Source organism: Anopheles aquasalis, chromosome 3 (assembly GCF_943734665.1).
Source record: "Anopheles aquasalis chromosome 3, idAnoAquaMG_Q_19, whole genome shotgun sequence".
NCBI classification, from domain to species: domain Eukaryota; kingdom Metazoa; phylum Arthropoda; class Insecta; order Diptera; family Culicidae; genus Anopheles; species Anopheles aquasalis.
The window spans coordinates 45,801,624-45,826,563 of record NC_064878.1 but is presented as its reverse complement, the minus strand read 5'-3'; the positions used below and the strand labels follow the sequence as shown (position 1 = coordinate 45,826,563).

At 48.8% G+C, this 24,940-nt stretch overlaps 2 protein-coding genes across 3 annotated transcripts in view; both read left to right on the top strand.

Moving 5' to 3' along the window:
- The window catches only part of LOC126575924 (uncharacterized), a 106,906-nt gene extending 105,431 nt beyond the window's left edge, over positions 1-1,475 (top strand). For both annotated transcript variants that reach the window (XM_050236944.1, XM_050236945.1), the window contains one exon: positions 1-1,475. This exon is cut by the window's left edge and continues 2,321 nt beyond it. The gene's annotated coding sequence lies outside the window, so the exon portion shown is untranslated.
- A 1,632-nt stretch (positions 1,476-3,107) lies between these two features.
- Positions 3,108-24,940, top strand: part of LOC126575926 (heparan sulfate 2-O-sulfotransferase pipe) — a 103,655-nt gene continuing 81,822 nt past the window's right edge. The window contains exon 1 of the mRNA XM_050236947.1: positions 3,108-3,436. Coding sequence (XP_050092904.1) covers positions 3,384-3,436 — 53 coding nt within the window. The 5' untranslated portion in view covers positions 3,108-3,383. The remainder of the gene's footprint in view (positions 3,437-24,940) is intronic.

Sequence of the window (24,940 nt, the reverse complement as noted above, 5' to 3'; positions counted from 1 at the left end):
ACGCTGTGGCACGGTCGATTCCCCGTAACCGTCTGCTAATTAATACCTGTTAGATTATCGTCGTATTGTCTATTTTTGGCCGGCTTTGTCCAGTGCTCTCTCTCTCTCTCTCTCTCTCTCTCTCGCTCTCTTGATTCAGGCCGTCAACTCTCGACTTGATAAGTGTATTTCTAAGCTGTTGTATAGGTAATGTTGTGATGGAGTGACTCAAAAGCTGTAGTGAAGATAATAGAGCAGCGCGAGAGGAAAAACAACCAAAACTAAACCAAATGAATGTATGATCGACGATCACTTGCTGAGAGGCAGAGGGAAAGAGGGGATAGAAAACTGGTTTAGGAAATCCTTAAAAGACGGACACGGTATGATTCAAGTGATTCAATCAAAAAAAGCCACAGAAAAGATAAAGGAAAAGAGGTGTAAGTTTCGTATGGAAAATGAAACCCAAATTAGGGAGAAGCGATGAGGAAGTGAAACAAATGATAAAAAAGCAACCAAAAAGAAAAAAGGAACGAAAGAAGAGCGATAGCAGGAGGTGAAATAAAACCAAAACTATCTAGTTAAACTAACACACGGAAACCGACTGAGCCGGTAACCGAATTGATAACTTTCGTGCACTATTTGTAAAACGGGGGGTTTGTGTGTATGGGTGGGCGGAAACTAGGCAATCCGGGATGCGTTACACTCAGACTAGAGATTAAAAAAAAGAATGAAAGTGAAAGAAATGAAAGAGAGAAAGAGAAAATTAAAAACAAATGCAACAAGTAGGTAATCATGATACTCGATCCCTCCCTTCCAAGAAAACCCCTGAATCGAGAAGGAACGAAACTCTTCAGAGTCCTTTCGAGTATGGACCATGGTCCTGGTGCGCCTGTTTAACACGAAAGGCTAAACGGCATTACGCGCAGAGACTCTCCTCCCGGGAGGCGGGGCACAGGCCTTGGAAATGGAAGTTACCATTTGAATAGAGAAATCCTAAAGTGAAGAGACGAAAGGATCGTGATCGTGAAGTGCAGGGCACTACTACTACCTACAAATGCGCACACACATACACCAAAAACACACACACACTCATACATTCCAAAAACCAAAGCAAAACGATATTATGCAATTGATAGAGACCGTCTAGTAAGTCGCGGAGCTGTGCAAGCACTGACGATTCTTTCTACCAGCAGCAGCAGCTGCAGCAGCAACAGCAACAGCATGTATTACGAAAAAATGGCGTTGCATTGAGATGAAAGAATCGAGAGTGGAACTACCAAACTCCAACCGATGGACTTTGTTTAGGTGTAAATACAGAACGGGCGAATGAAGATGAGATGCAAAAAAAAAAGAAACGCAGCAGATGATAGTGAGTGATTGAACAAACGCGGACCGTGGACGAAGGGAAGGGAAATGATTTATAAAATGCAGGCAAAGACCGGCCCCTCCCGCTGGGGCTAAAGCGAATGAATGTAGTGGCAGAGTAAACGAAATACAGCAAACAGTGGCCAATTGAGTGACCGCCGTTGAAGCATACTGAACGAGATCGTGTAAATTCGTCCTCTCCGACGATCGAATCCGAAATCCACCGTTCTTTTCGACCGAAAGTAGGCAATCGCATGAACTGGTCCGACAACGCTGGATCTGTCGGAGCGCGAGCTACGAAGCAACGATCAAAACAAAAAAGCCGAGAGCGCAACACGAACGATGTCGTTGAACGGTAGACAACGAACCCCAACGACGACAGAGAGAGCGACGGTGCGCGCATATGGAGAGCATAAACGGGAAGCACTGCACAGCACAGCTGACGCAGCTGGTGGCGCAGACGGTGGCCCAAAAGTGCGTCGAGAGGCTAGCGAACACACTCCACGCGGTAGCACGAAGCGCTAGCAGTAGTGGGAGTGTTTGGAGCGTGGCTCCAAAACGTGTAACCGAAGCCTCTCCACCGGGCAAGGGGAGGCCGGTGGCGCCTCACGCGCTCGCTCTGTCTCTGTCCAATCGAGCCGCCCTCCTGGTGTGAGCGGAATAGCAACAGCCTCTGTTGGCCTTTCTCTTGCTCCCCCATCAGTAGCAACGCGCCGCTTGCTGTGTCTCTCTTTTCCTTTCGCTCTCACTCTTGCTCCCCGTCTCGTTCTATCCCCGGCCGGCGAAATGTAGGTCTGTACTACGTTGCCCTCCTCCTCCACCACGGTCGTCTTCGTCTTCATCGTGGGGCTCCACTCGGCGGGGGGGTTTTGCGAGAAATAAACAGAAAAATTACCGTAAACAGCTTCACTCAAGCCGTGGCCACTAATCGGAACAGTCGTCGTCGTCGTCCTCGTCGTCGTCTTCGCAACAGACGCACAGCTGTGCTGTGATCGAAGGCAGGTTCCGTTCAGACAGAGTGACTTTCGTGTGACACTTCTTGCCGTGCGCCGGAGAAGGAATTTCGCTCGTGCGGAGCCTCATCATCCCGCGAATTGTTTCGATGTTATTTGTGGTTGCCGACGCGCATTCGATTCGCACTGTTTCCTCCCGTCTCGTCGATTAGTTCAGCCACCAGCACCACCAGGTACGCCAGTACGTTCATTTCTGTAAATTTGATTTGTTCTTTTGTTTGGTCTGACTTGGTGGTTGATTTTCTGCATACCTACGGAACGAATGCACACCGCACCACGATCGCTGATTCCTTGTTCCGGCACCGACACCGCGAAACTTCAAATTGATTTCCGTAGCGTCCGTTAGCAACAACGGGAATACCACCCACCGGTGTGGGGATTTGGTGGCTTTCGTTTCCTCCTGTTTTCGCGAGCAAAGTGTCTGCTTTGTGTAGTCCAAGTGATGTAAATGTGCGCCGTGTGTACTGCGATTGCTAGCAAAGACCGAATGCAATCGCGAATGCCAAACAGTGCGTGATGCTGAACAAGTGAGAGTGCGTGAGTCCGGTTCCCGGTTCTTGAATACTTATCGAAATGACCACAGTGAACGTGATTAAAAATAATTTCATTTCTCCGGTAAACCAGTAAACGAGTGAAAAAGTGCATCAAGTGTACAGCGAAGCAAGCCGGGAAGCTCATTAGGTACCATCTTGCTTTCTTCTAATCACCTTGTGGCCCTCATCGTGTCCTTTAGCCTAGTAGGCAACGAAAACGAAGTGACCTCATCAGTGACGGGTGCGCGCGCGCGCGAATGATTCTCGAAAGTGATCTCTATCCAAGTGAATCTTCTTTTCTTTTCATTAAAATTCGATTCAACTCTGCGAACGGCGAAAAGAAGACGTGTTGCTGCTGACGTGAAATTTCTTTCGCCTTCGGTTTTCGCAACCTTCCGTCGAGGCAGCGGGCGAAGGTGCTAAGTGATCGATTAACGGGCCCAGGCCAAAGTGTCACATCTTCTCACCGAGACCACGAGCGGTGGATAAAAGCATGTACAACATGGATTATCTACTTCGCTATCGCCGAGTGACCATCCCGAAAAGGTAGGACACCACGTAACGGTTAATAATTCTCGATGACCCAGTTCTTTTGTCGAGTTCTAGAATGTAGCAGACAGATCCTCTCATTTCTGTCGAAGGTTCTTCGCTGATGTTGCAGCTTCCCTTCTATTGCATTAAGATATTATGATTACTAATTGTCCTCCCCGGAGGGGAATGAAAAGGTTTCTCACATTTACCTTCCACGCAAACAACGCAATCGATCGATCGATCGAGCGAACAACATTGTCGGCGACTCTCGATCGCATGGTAAAGATCGCTTGGAAACATTGTCAGCGCTGCCGTTCCCTCGCATCGACACGCTTTCCGCTAATTGACGACGCGCCGATAGGAAGCTCGTACGCTCGCGCATAATGTTTATGTGGCACGGAAGAAGATTACGGAAATACAAACCAGCAAAACCCCGTCCCCAATGGCCCGTGCCCAATCAGTCACTCCCTTTCGGACGGTGCCGCACGAACGTAACAAGGTGTTGAAGAGTGCCCATCATCTTTCCTGGTCCGCTCCCGGCCTCAGCAGCAGCAGCAGCAGCAGCAGCAGCATTAGAATGGGCCTTTAGGTCCCGGCTTGTTAATCATTCCTGTGCTGCGCTGCATTGCCGTGGCGTGGAAAGATGAAAGGGATTCGATTGCAATCTGCAGTGAGGGAAAAGGAAAAACCAATGGCCGCCGGTCGGCAGCGTTTCCAAGCGAAAGGTGGCGCCCGGTTCCCGGACAGCAAGCACAAGACTGGCCGGGGCTCGTTAGAAAATTCAACAATCACTTGACCCAAAACACGAGGCCTTAACGGTGGACCTCACCGAGCGTCGACTTGCAACTGCAACTGCCTTCAGTTCGCCTTTCCCTTTTTTCACCGCACTCCAAAACGAGTTCTCGCGTGGCCACATGGCCTGGCGGGCCTCCTAGGGCAACAGAACACTGATCTGGCATTAGATCTGGATCTGATCAGCCTCGCGCGGGCTTTTCCAGCAGCGATCGGCGACTCCGCACGCCAGCTGTTCGCGATTTACTTACCGTAATAATCTGGAGCGTCAAGTCAATGATCGCTGATCTCCAGCGCCGTACACTGGCGTACCGTACATTAGCCTCTTATCGGTTGAGGTGCCAACAAGTGCGCGCGTGGGGTCGATAGACGGGGCTGTACAACCACCACTACGGCCACCACCACCACCTCGAACACCACCTCGACCACGATACCAAATTCCGAACAGACGCAGTGCAGCGCCTGGCAGCGGCATACCATCACGCCACGATCACGCAGCGCGATGAAACGCCACAAATGGTAGAGCGAGGCAATTGAAAGATGCCACTCTGCAAAGGTTTTACCGGTGCGCGTTTCAATTCACGCAAAATGCGATCGCGCTAGCTCGGTCGATCATTTTGCGGAGATCGTCGTCGTCGTCGTCGTCATGATGAGACCAAGAAGATGTGCCCCGGGAGAGAAGACGACGCGAAAACTCACTTTCTTCCGCACCACACCAACCGGCCAACAGCCCACCAGGCAGGCTAATGACCGGGGCTACGGACGGACGGACGAATGTTACTCAATCTCACCGCGTCGGACCTTCTTCTGGCCACGAGCACACGGCTCGTTCCGGTTGAGAAACCTCTCTTTTGGGCTGCTGCTGGCTACCTTTTCTTCGTGGTCTATGATCCCGTTGCAGCCACCGGTCGCCTCATCCCTTTTGTGATTTCGTTTCGATTTCGGGCTTTTCAATCAAACATCCGAATCCGAAAAGTTGAAACCGAGAAGGTGATAACGAGAGCGTGAAGCGGGAGGGGGGCATGCATTGCGAATTCGATTTTTTCCCCTGTGCTCTCCGTGGTGAGATGGAAAAGTAAAAGTATGAAAGTGGCCAACCGTTGGCTGATATCTGGCCGCCTAGCTCGAGAGTGCATGACCGCTCATATCATGCTTTTGTGGAAGAATAGATAAGCGGGCAGATCGTCTCGTGATCGCAGCAAATGGCACGCACATGATCAACGCTGCATCTACAGTTAATCCGTTTGCTTAAAAATCAATATTCCTCAGAGGCCTTTAATCCAAATTTAGACAGCAAACAAAGCCAACGGATTATTCGCTTTTAAGAGGATATTTTCATTTACATCACCGCGACCGGAAACCCGGATTGCCAGATTGGTTTGGTGCCAGATTTTGGGTTTTCACACCGCCGGAAATCCACAAATCATATCCAAAAAACACATATCTGTGTGCTCGCGGAACAGTAATTTACTCCCCATTCACACTGTTCTAGTTTGGTGTAAATTGACTTTCCCATTGCTCAATCAACTGATACTCGAGCCGCAAATTTCCAGGAAATTCGTTGTGTTCCCCACAAACCGACCTCCCATTCGATAACTCCCACCAAAGCCCAGGCCCAAAATCAATAATCCGCCGGATTTGGTGTTCTGTTACCACCGCGCGCGCCCCTCTGGGTGAATTTGCAAATTGGGTTCTTTCAATATTTAACAGATTTTGCATCCCTTTTTTGGGGGGCGATCCTTTTTTTTCTCCTCGTCACGTTCTGGTTTCGGATTATCAGCCCACGCGTGAGCTAGACCCAGGAGAATATAACAACAACAGTTGGTGCACATTCGCACGCACCAGTGACCACGGGGGTGCGGTACCGGCTACTAGCCCGGACAGGACTGTAACAAGCAAATAACAAATCCATCCCGCGTCAGTCCAACACTTCTGGATGCAGGAGTCCAATTCAACCATCCTCTCTCTCCCAGAGTCCTATTGACAGCAGGGTTCGAGTGGCTGGATGCCACAAAATTTCACCAGCAATTTTCCACCCCCAGCAACAACTGAAGCAAAATAATGTTCCAACACTGGGTGGCAGTGGTGTGCGCGAATGCAAACAATAAATATGATAACAGACACACGCGGACACGGACAGATTCGCACAAAAGTACGATTTTTTTCCCCGGTTGTTGTTGTCGCTGCTCCGATTCAATCGAACGGTTGGCACCGATCACCCCGCCACTCTCTCAAGGGGTGGCGGATGAAAATGATTTTAAATGGAAATGCTTTCGCTCACAGCATGACCTGCCGCACCCCGTTGCTCTCGCTGCTGTTGCTGCCGCTGACACATTGAAGCGTGATTGATTTTCAGACAGTACCACGGACGGACGTGGACCCGCGGTGCAGACGCCGGTGACGGTGAATTGACAGGGCAGAATCGGACCCATTCCGGCCCAACCGGCACTCCATTCGACGAGAGAAATGAAGTAATCGAAAAGGGACGGCCAGACCACAGCAAGAGAGGGATAGAGAGAGCGCGTTGCGTTTGAAATGAAATAAAGGCCCAGCACGACACTACACGATCCAATATTGGCCAGTAGAGAACCATGCCATGGAACGAGGAGAAGGAAACAGGGGAATAGAGGCCGGTCCGGTCTTAGCTGGTGGCAAACCACCACCACGACCGTCTAGCGGAGCTGGACACAGCACAACGCTACTACCAGACGCCACTGCCAGAGCCCGTGGCCTTTCTCTTTCAATCGGTTCGGTTCTTTCGGACGGTTCGGTCCGAGAAAGTGCACCACATTTTCCTCCTCTGTCCGTCTGCAATTTTCTCCCATTTTGAGGGAGTGGAGAGAAGATGGTGGCAACCGGACACAACCCGAAAGTGCGTTGCACTCTCGACACTCGGCGACCAGATCAATCCAGATGATGATGCAGCATCACCACCACCACCGCACCGTGGTCATTTGAATCCGTTCGCGCCAAAAATATCGCGGTGCAATATCGCGGTTGGTGTCATGCTGGGAAGGGCACTGGCCGGATACGATACTAACCTCTGGTGTGCGAACTTCTGGTGAAAGTAAAAGTCAAGGTGATGGTCGACGATCACACGATTCCCCCAAAAGATCCGCTATCGGTCAGATTTGGCGACGACGATCTGATGTCTGACCTTACACGTTGATCTACCGATCATCATCTGTCCCCCGCCCGGGCGGGAAGATCCGGTTTTTGTGGCGACAAATTTGGACGCCAGCTCAACGGCCACTGTGTCGCGATCCCAATTAACGATTGAAGACACGACGTCGAAACACGGATCCCACCGAATGGGTGACCGATTGGTCGACCATTCTCTATTCCTAACCTCCAGTCCAGATCGATCGTTCCTTAGAGTGATCTAGCGTGTGCGGCATGGCACGGCACGACACAGCTTGTCTCTCGCCATTCGCCAATAATCAAATGGTCAACCAAGCAAAGGTCAACCTTTCGAATCTGTGGATTGGATTGGAAGCGCCGCCTAATTTAGCGACTGTCGCTGTCACCAGTCACACCACGATGAAGATCAGCAACGGCTACTCCAGACATTAACGCTTGGCGACCTCTTCTGCGTTCGAGATTCTCGACCGCTCGGACCATCGACCCAAGGAACTAACGAAGGGGTTTCGCAGAATGGCAAGAAGACACGATTCCGAACCAAGCTCCTGACGCACGAAAAGGGGATGGAGATGACCATAAAAATATGTTAATAGCCAAAATGGCCCATAAATTTAATGCAACCCTCCGCGAACCCCCTACCCCCCGGTTTCCACTCGGCTTTGGTCAGAACAAAGTATCGAGTCGAGGCACAATGTGGCCGAAATCACCGGCAGCGCAACATACCAGCGACCATCAACACCAGGATGGTTTCGGGTTTCCCTCCCGGCAGAGAGATGGCACCATTGGCCGACCAGCCAAGCAATTGATGAGCGCTCATTAGCCACGGATCAGTGAGGCGAGGGAACAGATTTTGTTCGGGGATAGTTTGCCGGACTGCGGACACGGTAAAGTTCAGCATCAGGCGCCGCCACCGACGAGAAGCAGCAGCAGCAGCAGCAGCGATCATTAGCAGCCGATCGAGGCAAACAAGTTGAAAATGGCTTCCGTCCGGTCGTACCTTACCTTCTGGGCTGGATGGTTGATTGAAGCGTAGAGAAATGCGATTCTTTCTGGTTTCTGGTCTTTCTAAAGAACCGGGAATGCCCGAAAGCACGAGCGGTTCGAAGGGGCACCATCGGACGCCGAGCAACTGTCGAACGCCGTGACGAATAGGCGCGATCTGGCGCCTGATGGCGTAACGGTGGTAGCTTAAGGGGTAGCTGCCCCCTTCGGCACCCCTTGGCCATTGTCAGTCGTCGTCTTTGTCGAGCGAATGGCGCGAAAGGTAAACGGCAAAATTCAACCGACAGCCCCAATGCGGAGTGGAACCATTTTCGGAGGAAGACTAATCCTAAGCTCCATACAATCCGTCTTTATGGAACGCTTGTCCGTTGATCGCGCACCCGATTTTGGGGCCGTCCGCATTCGATGCCCATCATCTGGTTGACCTTGAAGCACGTGAGCGCTTCTTTAAATAGTCTTTTACGGCGTACAACAGCTTATTAGATATCATCCTGCCATCGAAAACTCTCCGAGTTTGTGGTCTTAATCTCATGAGTAGTCCAAAAAGGGAACCGTCCTTCCGGAACCGTCGAGCAAACCGACGTCACGCTGGGTAATTATGTCGATCGACATTCATTTTCAATTAAATGTCCCGCGCCCTTCGGCAGGATCCTACCGTCATTGGTCGCGTCGCATCTACTTCAGCGACTTCCGTTCGTGTTCCTTGCGGCCACCAGAACGCATCCCCTTCGTCGTCGTGCTTGGAACTTGGTCGTGCGGAAAGCTGTCCGATGAATAATTAAATGCCAAACCCGGCCAGACGCGGTGCCATTCACGCCGTCGATCGCGCAGACTATCGTGGCTCCTTCGTGCTTATCCGGCGTTTTCTTCCAAAGCCCATGTTCTCTCTCTCTGATTTATTACCCTCCCAGACAGACACAAGCTCTGGGCGGGGGGTGATGGTGGCAACAATCATAAAGAGTTGCCGGAAAACGAGCTTTTTCTTCGATAATCTTCATCTCGGAAGTCGGGGCGGTGGGATTGATAGCCCGGGAAATTGGGTTATGGAAAAAGTTGATCTGAAAGCCCCTGGACGTTCTAGTCGGCGAGAACGATAAGGCTTTTCGCTCGCTGGTTGGTTAGGGGTTCTTGGTGTTTTTTTTTGTTCTCAAGAAAAGTGTCCAGATCTAAAAGATTTATAATTTATGCAACTGTGACGATGGTGGTGGCTTCTAGGCGGCCTTAACTCCGGCCATCCTGCCGGTTCACAGTGACCGGCCAAGCAGAACGCAGTCTCATCTCGAACGCCATCACTGCGTCATACTTCGCTGCGTAATCATTTTCGCAAGAAGCAAAAACCTCCGAAAAAACCATCATAATTCGTCGCTGGTGCTCATGTTGCAATGCATCGTCGTCGCCGTCGTGGTAAAGTCTCGGAACCGGATGAAATGAACCGCAAAAGAAACCGTTTGCTTGTTCTAGCCGGTGCGTGGGAATCATTTTCTCTTCTTCTCGCCATATTCTCTCCATTTCCTTTTTTGTTCTGTGGGGCTAGAACGACAAAACCCGGGAGGGGATGGAAGCAGATGAAGGGAAAACGAGCACTCGTCCAGCACGAGAGTGCAGATCGTAATCGGCGTGAATGAGCTCGTAAAATGCTGAATTTAGAACGAAGAACGGAGAGAGGTAACTCGGATCATCAGGGAATTGCGGGTAGATGACCAAATGGGGGGGAGCATCATGTTGAGTGTCTGTTGTTTCCTGGATGTATCTATTGCTGCTGCTGCTGCGGCTGGTGGTGGTGCAGAAGATTATGATGGAAGCCCTGCTAACGGAGTCATCTACCTTTGCTTCGCTCGTTGTGGCAATGGGCGGAAGTCACGCGTTTTGGAAGCTTGGATGCGTTGCCAGAATGGATCAAAAGTATGCTAATGGTAGTACCGCAGGGGCTCACTGCGGGCTCGTGCACTCAATCACGCGTGATCCAGATAATGTTTTAAGACGTGCCTGACCACTCCAACTGACCATCGAGCGTTGAGATCTATTGTTCCATTCAAGCCAGTGTCTCGACCGTCAAGAAAATCGCGCATCAGGCCATTCGTTTATTGTATGACGCCTTCTAATGTGATTTTTAGGTAATTTTTTGACATTTTTAAGAACTAAATGAAAAAGATGCTTCTTCAACACGTTGTTCGTTCTTTTTGGGACTGAAAATGAAATTTTGATTCATTTTACTCGAGCAAAATTGCATTCATGGCTTTTGTTCGGATAACTCAAGATACATCTTAATGATAGTTTTATATAATGTTAAAAAAAATGATAACAAGCAATAGTCAATCTCTTCAGGATTTAAAATTTCAAAAGCAAAGTCTTTATTCTATTACAATCATATAAATGTATTTAAATACATAAAGTGTTTCCGTTCAGAGCGCCTATTCAAGGGTGATTCAATTAATTTAAGAACAATTCTTTAGCTCTTGTTTGCACTCATATACCTGGCTGCGGTGGAATAATGCAACATTTTGAAACTAGAAAATAGTTTTATTAAACTGTTCATGAAACATTGAATGAGACATTGGAGCTGCAATTTGTATTGACACTGTTCTGTCCATTTAAAACCATTTATCCATTAAGTATTTCTTACGAACAGTAGAATGCAGTCAGAAAAATATGAAAAATCATTATTAGCACGTCATGAAACTCCAGATTATAAAAAAGATTGAAGCTGTTTAAAACAAGATGGATCTTTTAATTTAACAACCAGCCAGACATATTAATATTAAATCATAAATGATCGTTTAGTAATAAATTTTTAAAAGTCGAACACCTCAACATCTCCTCAGCACAGTGCAAAGCATAAACGCTCCTAGGCCCAGATAAACACCTGAGATGGGCCCCAGGGCAAAGGGCAGCTTAAAATCTCTGCCTTAACAATCTCGGCTAACAACCGCACCATAACGGACCATCAAAACCACGACCCTATAAATGTTTCACCTCACCACCAACACCGTCACCATCAGTGTCACCCTCGGTGTTATCATCGGGGCGACCCGTTGCGGCAGGTACATTAAACGCCCATTAACCGGTCGTCTGCATATGCGCCCGTCCCGGCGATGTATGTGTGGTGCAGCGTGTCACTGTCATAACGATCGTCACACGATCATTACATTACCCCCGGAAAACCACACCCTCGACCACCGGTCCCTCAAATATGATTACATGCGTTGGCAAGTGTCGCGGACATCGTACATGCTGGTCGATCGTTCGTGGTAAAACTGTAACGCCCCTCGGAATGCTATTTATGCTCGACACCGTACTACACCTTTTACTTTTTATTCTTCATCCCGTTGGTGGTGGTTAACTAGCAGCGACCGAGTAGCGGCCAAGAGTGGATATCTCGTCTGTGGTCCCATGATCCATTGACAACGAGGCCATGGGGTGTATCGGACAGGGGACACTTTTCATGCTCCATTTGGGCCGTACGGTCTTTGGGAAAAAGCCTGACTGGACACTCCTTCCCTGTGTACCAACTCAAACGACCCTATTCCAGGGCAACTGGGCGCAACTGGATTGCTGTCAGTCCTGGAATGTCGATCTCTCGAATCGCGACTAGATTTCAATTCCCGGTGCGTCTGGTACGCCTCTCCGGATGTCGTGCACTCCGATTGCACTCGCTCGATCTGCAGCATTGCTGGTGTTGCTGTTGCCTTTCTCCAATTTCAATTTGTCACTCCTGTGCTCGTAGGCTTTCCGTTCGTTCGTTCGTTCGTTGTCGCCGATTGTGGCTGCACCGTTTTGGGCGAGGTTAGAAAGTCGAAGATAATGTTGTTGCCGCTCGTGCCACGCTCCAGTGCCGGTGCTGCAGTTCCGATTTGGATAGTCGTTCCTAGATTCTGCCAACATCTGCCAGCATCTCCCTCAGCATCTCTGCTGTATTAGCATAATGTTTGCATTGTTGTTTGGGCTGAAGGAAGGAAGGCGAGACAGACAGAAAGACAGAGAGATAAAATTAACATGCCCATTGTCATGTCGCCGTCGGTCGTCGCCGGTTTGCCGTTCCCCCCCCCCCCCCCTTCCTTCCCCATGTTCGTCACGCGGAGCTTATCTCGGACGCGGACATCTCGTCGAGCAGGGCGTTCGTCTTGGGCGAAAGTTCTCTCTTTCTCTCTCCTCGCTGTTTTGTCACTTTTGTCGCTGTCAAGGTTTGCTTTGGCGCCAATGGTTAACATTTCGATTCTTAACTTTATGCTCCCGAGCCTCGAAACGTGCAATTAGGTCCGGTAGGAAAGGTTACCCGACAGGGTGGACGGTGCATTGTTCGATTCAACAGACGTACGGCGTGGTCCCAGGCAGCGAGCAAGGCGAGTCCGTTGGGCGTTACCGGTTGCGGCCGTGATTGTGGTGTACCACCACCACCAGGGCGTGGAGTGTCCAGCGTGTTGTTTCAGTTGCAGCAGCGCCACGCGATCGTTAAAGTTGTGCTGACCTAGTTTGGTTAGCCATTTTGCGCACACTTTGAGTCCGAGTTCAACGTTGGAAGCAATCGCCTTGGCCACCAGAAACCACCCAGCCTAGAGCAATGAATATCGAAAGGGTTCAGTTATGGCAATGGGAGTGCTGGGAGCACCGCAGCTACCGCCTTTCATTGTACGCACTCCAAAGCGACGCACCGTCGTCGAGGGTGGAGCATGGAGATACCAGGTTGAAAACAACTAAACTCTTAACTGAAAAACCTTGACGCTACCTCGGCTGCTGCTGCTGCTACTGAATGGAGTCCGGGAATCATAAATCAGTTCACCAACAACTACCAGTTCCAGTCCCAGTAGCATAACGATCTCAACCAAAAGCCTCACCGAAGCAATGAACAAAAGTGCAGGCGAAAGCACAGCACTGTGATCGCGCATTCGTGGCCGAGCATAACACGACGAGCATAAACTATGATATTTATCACCGAGAGAGGGAGTATAGCACCACTAGCACCAGCATAGACATCGAAACCGATTTTTGGTTGATTAACCTTGTACTTTATGTTGGCCTAGTGAAGCATAAAATGTAGTCCGCGTGTCAAACGCCACTTTACGACACCCGGAAGCGGGGGGCTAGGGCTGCTCCGTCAAGCAGAGCAACAAACTCCGCCCGTCCATCCGATAGCCAGCGAGCCAGCCTCGTGCGCTTCCGCTCGATAGAAAGTTGATCCAGATTTCGGGGGCGAACGAGGAGTGGTTTATGAGAAACGTGCTCACACCAACCACCTTTCCGTTTATGCTGCCCATGCTGCTGCTGCTGGCGCGCTGATCTGATAAGACGAAATCAGTGAGGGACGATCGACAAATAAAAATTAAGATACGACCAAGTGCCTTTTAATAGCCAAAGGACCGTGCTGGATCCCTCCTGCCTGCCTGCCATGCAATCGCTGCCAGCTAATCTTAACACCATTAATCACGGGCTTACATCGTGGCGCGGCCGCTTAGCCGTAGGTGTTGAAGGTCGCTTTGCTTCGACTGGACAATATGGTGTCGCAGGGTTGGGGGCCAACGTTTGTGAACGTGCTTGTGAACCATTTCACTTTCGGTTTGCAACCGACAGAAGAAAAAAAAATACACCCCGAGAACTGCTCCAGGTTAGCGCACAGTCCGGCGCCTTTACAAATCAAATAGAAACGTTCAGCGAGCAGCTATTCAAATTAACCGTTTCTTCGCAATGGTTTGCGACGCTCGCCTTCGAGGCACTAAGCTTCTTCCTCTCTCTCTCTCTCCGTGCCATTGTACACTGTCAGTAAACAAATCAACTGAAAAAGCTGTGGTGCTGCTTTGCTTTTGCTGACCACCTTTCCCATTTCTGCAATTCTCTGCTTCATTTCGGAAAGTAAAAGGGTTTCTTGGGGCAGGAGATTTTTTTTTTTTTTGCATAAAGATGTTTGTCACAATCCATTTACAAGATTAACGACGAGTCTGCTAGGCAGCACGAAAAAAAAAATCATGGATGCTACACATCGAGTCACGGCACTTGTCGCTAATGATAGCTCCAGCCGAGAGTCCACCACACAACAAAAACACGAAGAAGAACGCAACAAAAAGCCCCAATTCAAAGGTATCTCTGCTTTCGATTTCGATGATGATGGTGATGACCGAAATGATGTCGTCTCTTCCACAGCTCGCCAGCGCTCGCCTGCGACAACCAAAGGCAAATGGGGTGCCGTTGGACTATTTTGTAATGGCTACCGCGAGTAATGATTGTGTGTTACGTAGCCGCACCGCGATGATAATGAGAGCACTACGGCAGACGAAAGGCAAAGCGGTGAACCACTCGCGCACTCGCACCTGCAACTGTTTATCGAATCACTAGAGCTATCCCTCGCAAGGCACCATGAGCTGCTTCATTGCAGCGGTGGATTGGGGTTGGTTTTTTTTTCGGGGGTCCACTACGAATTGGACCGAGATCTTCTTGGAGTAGCTGCTCCAGGTGAAAGGTGGATGATGATTGGATTCGAAGAGAGCTGGTTGGTTTGTATCGTTTTCCTTTCTAAAACTGTTTGCATTAGTTATTATGGGTTAACATAAAAAGCAAGAAGCAAAACGGAAGAAGCAATGCCCCCAAACAGAGCCGCTGATCCCGAAAAACACCATCATCTTTTGTACCGGCGGTGGCAGTGATTTCACACTCAAGACGTTCCGGTTGCTGCTGCTGCTGCTGCTGCTGCTGCTGCTGCTGCACTCCACGGATGCCACTGGCTGGAACTTTCGACGCCTCTCCCGGAACGAAACTGGACACTCGGAGTCAACGGGGCAAACAAGTCCTTTCTAATCACATTACACACCCGAACAGCGACGTCTGAAGTACGGAGTTTGTTAAATTTCACTCCCAATTATAGGATTGTCTTGCGTTGTCGAGCGTCATCGCCCGAGTAAAAGCTCTCTGTTGACAAAGATAGACAACGAGAGCCTGAGCGAGATGCGATTCGAAAGAGAAGCGGCTCCATATCGGACGCACTGTCCGATGTCATCAGTGAACGGGGGGGGTCCCCGTCACACACAGTCCTCTTAATGATAATCACGCGTAGAGCACTTCGAGTCAGAGACAGTGCCAGCGGGTGGTGATCAAAGGTCCCCATCTCGACTACCATTTGACACTTCTTCACAAATGATCTTGTCCTTTCCCTGGATAGCAGCATCAGTAACACTAGCAGCAGCAGCTGTCTCTTGTTTGCTGCCTAACAGTCTATTAATTGACTAACGACGCTTTTGTGGTTTCGAGCGTATCTTCAAACTGTATCGACATCACACCGGCTGGAGAATGTTGCCCAGTTCCGGCTTCAAATGCACCAGCAGCGGCACTGGCAACGGGTTTTCGAAAGGAGAGGTCATCGGTTTAATCATCTTACATAAACCATGGAGGAACCGTCGCCGACGCTGGAAAACTCATTTGACACTGGATGCGTGTATATGCGACATCGAGGGGAGTGCGGGATGTGCGGTCTTTCTCTTCCGCGTTTCTGCGTTCCGCTACTCTGTGCGCCATCCTGTGCGCCGGCAGAATACCTGTTTGGTGTTGCACCTGATGAATGGCCAGAGATGCGATTAGCAATCGCTTAGTGTTGGGTGTTATCGAGCATCAGTAGCATTTGCTGCTTTGTTTCCTTTTGCTTGTTCAATACCGGCTGGATGGACAATAGCGAGATCTAACCGACAGCTCAGAAGCATCAGAGAACTTACACATCAGAAGCATAACGGTTACACGGAACTATTCTAGCTTAGAATCCATCATTTACCTTTGAGGGATTAAACCCTTATCGGATTGATTCTGCGAGCAGAATCATACCTCAATCATGTCCTTTATTCTGAGTTGCAATGAGCTTCGACAGAAACTATTAATCCAAATCCAGCAAATGAAGACCAACAAGTGACGTATTAGCTAGTGATCTTGATTTCAATCATCTTTCAATCGTGTCTTGAATAGTTAAGTTGCACTAGAACGAGAGCACGCTGTAATCAACAGTTCTCCATCATTCTCTCCGACTATAGGTGACTGGACTGTCTTATCAATTTGATGAAGTAACGTCAAAAATAAATGACGAAACGTCCTCGGGCCCAGTTGGCTATTGGCTGTTACTTAATGATCGAGCTGTCCCACTTTGATTGCGGCCCCGTTCATCATTTTGCGCGCTGCTTAGCGTTCACTTGTATTCCACGGAGCATCACTCTCTCGCTCTCAAGCAAAACATTAATATTCCAAGCACCCCCAAACCCTCCCGATTTGGATTTTTATCTCCAGCTAATCACTGTTTAGCGCAAGTTATGATGGCCATCTTTCAAACCGCTCCGCTGAATGCTTTTGAATGGAGAAGAGGAGTGAACACACGATAAAACCATCGAAATTAATTATGATTTTCAACGGTTTCGCCGGCCATTTGAGTTTGTTAAATCAATTGGAATCGTGATCGATCGAAACTGCGGACCAACTGAATGAAACAAAGGACAAAAGTGGGAAGGGACCCTCGGCACCACCAGCAGCAGCAGCAGCAGCAGCATCACCAACAAACCTCTCAACCATTGACGGCCCCGGGGAAATTAATATTCCAAATCGATCGCGCCGCACTCGGAACTAATTCGCTCCTCCCTTTCAACCCTCGCAAGCTCACTGCACGTTCGTCGCGTTTCGCGCAGTTGCCGCCGGTTTGGATGATTTTTGATTAATTTTATGCCACGAAAACGCCATTCGCCACCCGCGGGAGCCCATTTTTGTTATTATTATTATTATTGCTATTATTACTATTTGCTGTTAAATGTCGAGAGCCCCAGTCCAGTATCCACCTTTTTGCTTTTTCGTTTCATGCCGGTCAGCATATTAAAGTTCAATTTTTGAATACAATAGCACCGGAAAACAGGCAAAAAGGGGAGGCAGGACATGCAGAGCTCGTAAAACTGGTAACGGCATAATGTCCACTTTGTTGTGGGTGAGGTGGTGGTCAACAACAGTGAAGATTGAAATCAGTGCGCCAGTCTAGCCAGCCGTTTCAGCAAGGCGCACTACAGCCTCTCAGCTTGGGTTGTGACGAAACAAATGTGCCAAATCGATAAATAATCCCTCTCGTCGGTCTGTAGCACTCGACGCGCCGCCCCTTGTACGACTGATTCCGGTCTTTCCGCCTCGTCCACCTCGAAAGTAAACTCGAACACAAAGTGAATCTCTGTGCTTGGGGAATTTCGGATTCAAAGTAGCTAAAGTGAAGACGAACCAAAACGGAAAGAACGTGAACGTGAACGTACTCGAACGTGAAGGCGGAAAACGCAAAACACAAAATCCACGATCCTCACCCGATAACCAAAGTGCCAATCCCACAAAACAACAAACTTTCAACGCCATGACGACAAAGGTGATGACTAGGAGGAGGAGCAGTTGGAGCTGCAACTTTTCTTTTCATTTTTGATGCGCTACACGCAGGGGCCTTAATCTATTTTTTTTTTCGGGGTGAGCGGTTGGTCTACACCCAGGCCCAGAGCGCTGATAATCAGAGCGCACATAATTAATTCACTTAGCCTCCATCGCCCTGACTCCGATTGTAGGGCGCGTCCACGAGTCAACGCGCACGTTGAGACAGTTCCAACGACGGCGACGATGAAACCGAAAGCAGTAGAAGCGCCACGATCGCGATCGTTACAAGCACGCACAAGGTAAACATAGGAAAAGAGAGAGAAAAGGAGGAAGAAAGAGTACTAAACGTGCATCGTTGTTAACGGTGCGTGCTGGTGTCCGATTGGTCATATCTTCAAAATCAATAGAAAGCGAAAACCACCACAAAAATAAAAACCCCAACCTTTAAACAATCCGGTTCCGGTATCTGGTGACGGAGTAATTTTTGAGGGAGTGGCGGTTTTTGGAGGGAGGAAAGTGAAAAGTTCCTTAATGCCCTCCCCTACTTCAAACCCAAATACTTCAAAATACTCGCGTACACTCGCGGTCAACAGAGCGCGGTCGTGCCCGGTGCTGCCACTACCGGTTTCATGCTCACGTGCGCTTCGACGGTGGCAGCGACGACGATTGTTCGATGGTTTGTTGTCTTAAACCGCCGCGTGCCGTGGCGAATGGTACCCATATGGCCACAAGAAATGCCGTGTGCGTGTGCTTTGGCAACGTGAGACGTGAGAACGCCAAGAAGCCGAAGCAGAAACCGAAGAAGAATGGAACGGAGTCTCTGACTCAGCGCCAGACGTCGCCGGCGAAAGCAAAGGTGAAGCGTGCGCGAACCAAACAAAACGCCAAAAAAACTCTCGATGGCCAACGAACTAAGCAACTAGAGAACTCCCTGCTGGCCGGCACCTTCAGCAGCAGTAGCGTCACGCATCATAGTTTCTGCGTTATGGGTGTATCGGTCACCTGGTTTGCCGGGTGTGTCTGTGTTGCAAACGTGATCGCCGAGGTCGGCAAACTGGTCGTCATCGGCGTCGATGTGTGTTCGAATTCGCGCAAAGATTCGCGAGGTTCGCGATCGCTGGTTCAACGACACAGGGGTGGGATGAGTTTCATGCATTATGGAAACATATGACGTATTCGGATTGAATTTATGGATAAGTTGCTTTGGAATTGTTATCTATTAGCCACGACTTTTGTGGATATCTCGGATAACAATCTATTAACGTGCACGGCAGACGACAGTTCATGGACCGAAAATTTAACAGCTGATCCATTGTTGAAGGTAGGCGTTGGAGAGATGAAGAAATACCTAGCCTATTGAAATTACATATAACACCGCATATCATCTTGGCACATTTCAGCAAAAGTGTCTTATGGTGGGAAAATTTTTGAAACCGAAAAAACTTCCTTGTTGTGTGAGGTAATGGAACAAATTGCTATTTTCTTCTATATGAAATAAGTCATCACTCGTCGGCTTATATCATTGCGGCATAAAAGATATTTAGTAATTGTCATAAACCATAAGCTGAAACAATAATTTAGAGGTACTAACAAGTTTTGAATAAATCTATTTTGATTTAATCATCAATCAATTATTCTAACACGTCAGATGAATGTAAGATAACGCATTTCTCGAAATACAGTCGACTCTCTGCTGTTTCCTGCAACGGCTAACAAAGTGTACACTATACCACTTTTATTACTCATACTCAAACAGAATTAGAATGTTTATTAGGTACTCATTTGTCTGTTTCAGAAATTATGTTTGTTGTTATCGTTCTACAGTAACAAAAGAAATGGAGTTTCATGATTCCAGATACGAATATCTTCTTTGTAAATCGAGCTTTCTCCTACGATTTACTGATTTTAGGCCATACAGAGTGTCGTTCTATTCATCTTAGTCAATTACTTTGGTTACTATTCTGGGGATTTTTCCAGGAACTATTTTCCCATTTATGTCTTCAACTTGGGCCTTTAGGTGTATTGTAAGACTTTCTGAATATTTTCATTTCTACAAAATCAATTTGAGTATTCTGAGCATTTCTACGAATGACACATTCAGCATTAAAGCAGCATAAAAACATTCAACACCGAAAGTACTTGAAGGATGAAAGTGTACAAAACACTGTCGCCTTTTTCCACCTAACCAAACTCTTATGAAAGAACAAGACACTTTGGAAACATGAAGCGACTTGCTTGCTCCACACACAGGCAACGGATCAGCGTTCACGGAAGCGATTGTTAAAAGTTGACAACAAAAAAGACGACTGTCTCGTATCAAGCACTGTCTCAGCCGAAACCGCTTTTCACTCTGATAACGTTTCCTTGTGAAGCGACTTTTAACCGAATTCCATCAAGCACCATTCTACCGCGAGTTTGAAAATGAAATAAACATTTCCACCGAACGCCGCTTAACCCGCGGGATCATAAACAGTGAAACCAACTCGCTTCCACCTGGGCCTGCCAGCGTGCCTCATGACGAACGAACCATTTTCCCACGATCGCACGAGAAAAACCGGTGCCCGGAAAATTCCGCCTAATTGTTATTGTGTCGTTGCTATCGATCGAGCCACCGAGCAAAACTGAGGTAAAAAAAAAGCATCGAGAAGCCCTTTCGCGGCACGCAGATAATGATAATTAAGATGGGAGGGTGGAAGATGTAACAAAACCGACGCTTCCGTCCGCGTCTGCCGGTGCTGGATGCAATCACAACCGACCGACAGCAATTCGTTCGCTCTTTTTCCATTTATCTTTCTTTTTCGAGCTTGTTGGGTGGAAAATTCGGAGGAAATTGAAAGAAAAATGAAGCAAAAAAGCAGCCCAGCTGATCCCAACGCTAATAAACATCCGATGATGGGTGGATCTCACTACAGCCTCCCTCCGTTTTTTGGGGCGATGAGGCTGAGGATTGCAGCGGGGAAATTAATTTAATAATGCCCTTCCCTATTCACCCGTACCCCCGTTGAGCGAATGATGTAAAATAGCCTTCAGGTTTTCAGCGGATTACAGCACATCCAGAAAGAGAGAGAAAGAAAATGAGAATGTAAATAACAGACAGACAGAGAAAGAGAGATAGCTGAAGAGACAGATAAAAAGGTCGGAGCATTCAATTGGATGATTGAGCAAATTTGAAAAATAAGCAAAACAGAACTGGTTCGAATCCATTTCCAACCCATTTTCCCGCTTGTCACTGTCGCGAGCAGGCCAGCATTGCAATTCTGGCCTGGCCGTTAACGTTGAAGCGCTACCCTTTCCTCACACCTGGCCATTAATCCTCGTTCGATCGACAACTACAACGACGATGATGACGACGACGACGACGACGACGATGGGAACGATGGAATGAAACATTTACAAAACATTATTCTGGCACCACCATACCGGCCAACGGTTCACATTTGCGTGAAAATCCTTAATGCCGTGGGTCTGCGGCACTTCCACGAACGCTTCCAATCTGCTTCATGCTGCGAACCCGGCTCTGTGGTTCCCTCGGCTCGCTATTCTCGATAACATTATGTCGACCCCTTTTTTTTTTTGCACCACACCGCATACTAACGGAGTCTCCCTTCCGGTAAGGGTAAGTACACACCGTTGCTCAGGTGCGTCGACGGTGGTGCACCCCTCCGTGTGAGCGTGAGCGCGACTGATCGTTAAATTTAAATTGAATGTAAATAAATTGAACAAATAATGGTCGCGATTTTTATTGCTCACCTCAGGTTCTGGGTGGTGGAAGGATGCTTTCCAGCGTTCCTCCTAAGCTCTCTCTCTCTCTCTCTTTTGCTTTTACTGCTGCTCCTGCTGCTGCTCTTACGCATACTATTCCTGGTGCGTTCTGCAGCTGATCAGCTGAACTGCGGTACCAAGGGCAGACCATCAGTAAGCGTAGGGGATGAAAACGATAACTCGTTGGTTTTCACCAGGCGAACACACTCCCGTACTTTCTATTGCTTTTCCCTGTATCCTTTACTACGGTTTCGATTCTTACCGTACAACGTTATCCCATTTTCCCGGTGACCACGTGAAGGTAACATCATCACGTTCACGCTCGCACTTACTTCTCTCGGCTCTGTTTCCTGTCGAATTGCTCGATTGCCTTTTTGCTGGGGGAACGGTACGTGTGCGTGGTACACACATACCAACGGCATTACCGCATTGCAGGTTTGAGCTCAACTTTACGCGTCAGTTATGCGACATCGAAATACGATGAGAGCGTTAATGGTGGTCCTTTGAACTGTTTTCAGTAACATACCAACTTCCGGTTAGAAAGATGCGTAGCATATTTTAGAAAGAGAAAGAGAGCTAATTAGCACCCCAGCACACTACTCTCTTCTACTCGAGAGCAGCACGATGATCTGAAATGGTTCCTTTTTTTAATCTCTTAATTAACTATATTCCCTCCGATACTATAGACGTCTTATTAATCTTTGCTGCTTATAACGCAAGCATCTTGTGCAAACCACTTCGCTCCATCGTTTCTCTCTTCTCCTAATACCTTCCATAACAACAACGGGATTCGACGATGATGACAAGCGTTTCGTTTTTGTGAAAGTTTGATAAGCGCGGCCGCGATGAATATTGGCTCATAAAATGGCAGCCCGGGCACACCACCGATCCTTGAATCCAATCACGGGCCACGGCCATGTCGCTTATCCCTTTTGTTTTGTGCTCCCCTGTGTCCCCCTGTGCCCCCCTTTGCCAACCATTGTACACCATCCCGTGCGCTCACTAAATAGAGGATCTTATTAGAACATGGCTCACTGCACGGTCTTGTGTGCGGGTGTGGCCACGACCACCCATTTCCCTCCACCCCTTCCTGGTCGTTCATGCTTACAACAGTTCGCTTCGCCTCGCATCGCCTCGCTGTGAAGTTAAAATAAATTAACAAACTGTCACCACCGTACAGGGGCGTGGGGGGCGCCTTTTGCTGTTCGGTCGGTGCTGTTGTGATGCCTGCTTGACGCCAGCAGCCAGCAGAACCCGTCAGCTCGTCGTCGACGGCGGAACAACGCTTTTGAACGACGACGGACGACGCGCGCCCATCACATGTTCCACCCAGACCACCCAGACGCATAAAGGCGCGCCCTGGTGGTTAGATTTTGTATTAAACCCATCATAACCCTCCGTCACCCCGTATCCTGTGTACGTGTGCGCGTGCGGTGTGTGTGCAGAAGGGTGCTGGCGGCTGGCGGGCTTCCGTTACGCCATGCTCGTTCTCTCATGTCAGCGGAGCGGCGGTTTTTGGGCGGGTGGCATAAAGCTGCACATCATGGGCGTCACCGGCAGATTGGATAAGTCCTTCAAATGCACCTTCACCTTTCCGTGGTTCCACCATCGCCACCGCCACCATCTAATTCCCCCTGTCACAGTGGCCCACTGGTGCACGGAACTGTCGGTGCCAAAGCACATCATACTTTCCACCGGAGGAAGCACAACACTCTCTATCCCTTGGTGTTGTGGAGCTCCTTCCATCCGTCCGGTAGCTTCTTGGCGCTTGATGGAGTACCGGTGCCTGGTGTCTCTTGGATAAACCTTGGCTAGCATCTATCCCGCGATCACACACATGCGCATACATACACCAAAAACCCGGTAACAAGCTGTCGGAAGTGTTTTAAAGTTGATTTTGCATCATCAGCGCACCATGATCGGTCACCGGCGATGAGAGGGATGAGTTGCGTGCCTGTATTTGACGTCAGCATCCTTTTGTTAGTTGTTTTTGGGACAATTTTCTATGTTCTCCGCCTTTTGGTAGACCCAAAAAAAAAACGAGAGTCATTTCGTATACAAGTGTTTGTTTCTTTTGATTTCTAAAAGACGCGATAGCACTCCACGATCAAGCAAAATTACCAACTGTTCCATAATTCCAATTGGATTTTCCTAGTAGATCCCACTGGCTCTACCACAACATTTAATTAGCAGGACGGTACGATTTAATAAACAAAATGGTTAACTTCCACTACCACGACACCGACGCGAGCAACATCAAATGCTCCACACATCCACACAAAACCACATCACTAACGGGGAGCAAACACCAGCTGAGTACGACAGCACTGCCTAGGCCGACCAACATCGGTAAGGCAAGGCAGTTTCAATTTATCCCTTGGCCATAGCTCATGCCAGGCGCCTTGCTAGCCGGCACCATTACTGGACCGACAAGCGGAGAAAAGCCACATGAGTGTGTTTTATTGTCCAAGAGGTTTCAATTTATGCTGCCAACCACCCCAACCCACCGCTCGCTCTTCGCCGTTGGGCCGAGCCAAGACAATCGATTTTAATGCCAATGCGAGAGGCTCTCCCCGGGGCTGCTTACTGTGCGCCTTCGGCCATCGGCCAACAGCATTGCTGCGGACCACACCGCACGGTTCTTGGTGGCGGTGGTGATTATTAATTATCTTTGCCTTGTGTGTGCCAGGCCAGTTCGTCGCTGGAACCGCTTTCGCTCGAGCGCGCCTCGACGACGACGATCAGCCACCGATCAGCCGGTGAGGAAGAATAAAATTTAATCGAAAGAAAACATTCTATCCCCCGGTGGACCGTGACGGTGGCATAGCATTAGAGAAGACTAAGACCGCTACCACGGGATGCAGACAGCCCGGAGCACCATGTCCACCGGCAGGACACACAGGGAATGAGACTTTTAAGTTATTGAAATTCGCTCGAAGCGTCGAAGAAGAAAGACCTCTTGCGCTCTTGCATCAGCATGGTGGCGTTTCCAATATGTTAAGACCACGACCGGAGCCACAGCAAGAGCATATGGTGGTTTAGAGAAATTAATTTTCGCAAATCCACGCACGGAACGCACGCATGATGCAGCGCGGGCACCCGAACACCGAGGGCTCACGTAACCGCTTAATGTGCCGCGTGATCCTGTGACAGCAAAAAAAACGGGAAAGAAACCACCGCCATTATGCTGCTGCTCTCAATCCCTTTTTTTGAAAAGAAACCGATAGAGAGGGAGAGAGAGAGAGCGCGCGATCACAAGACGACACAAGGACCTGGAACGTGCATTAATTGGACCTTCACTCCGTTTGTGAGCTCCGTTGATAATGGTGGTGCCGATCGTCGTTCGTAACATCATGACACCTGAACTTTCACTTTTTCTCATTCCATCAGGCGCACAGACGCTGCGTAGTGGACAAGTGGAGCCACCGCATGACCGCAGGTTGTCCATTTTACTATTCTTAATCGAATTAC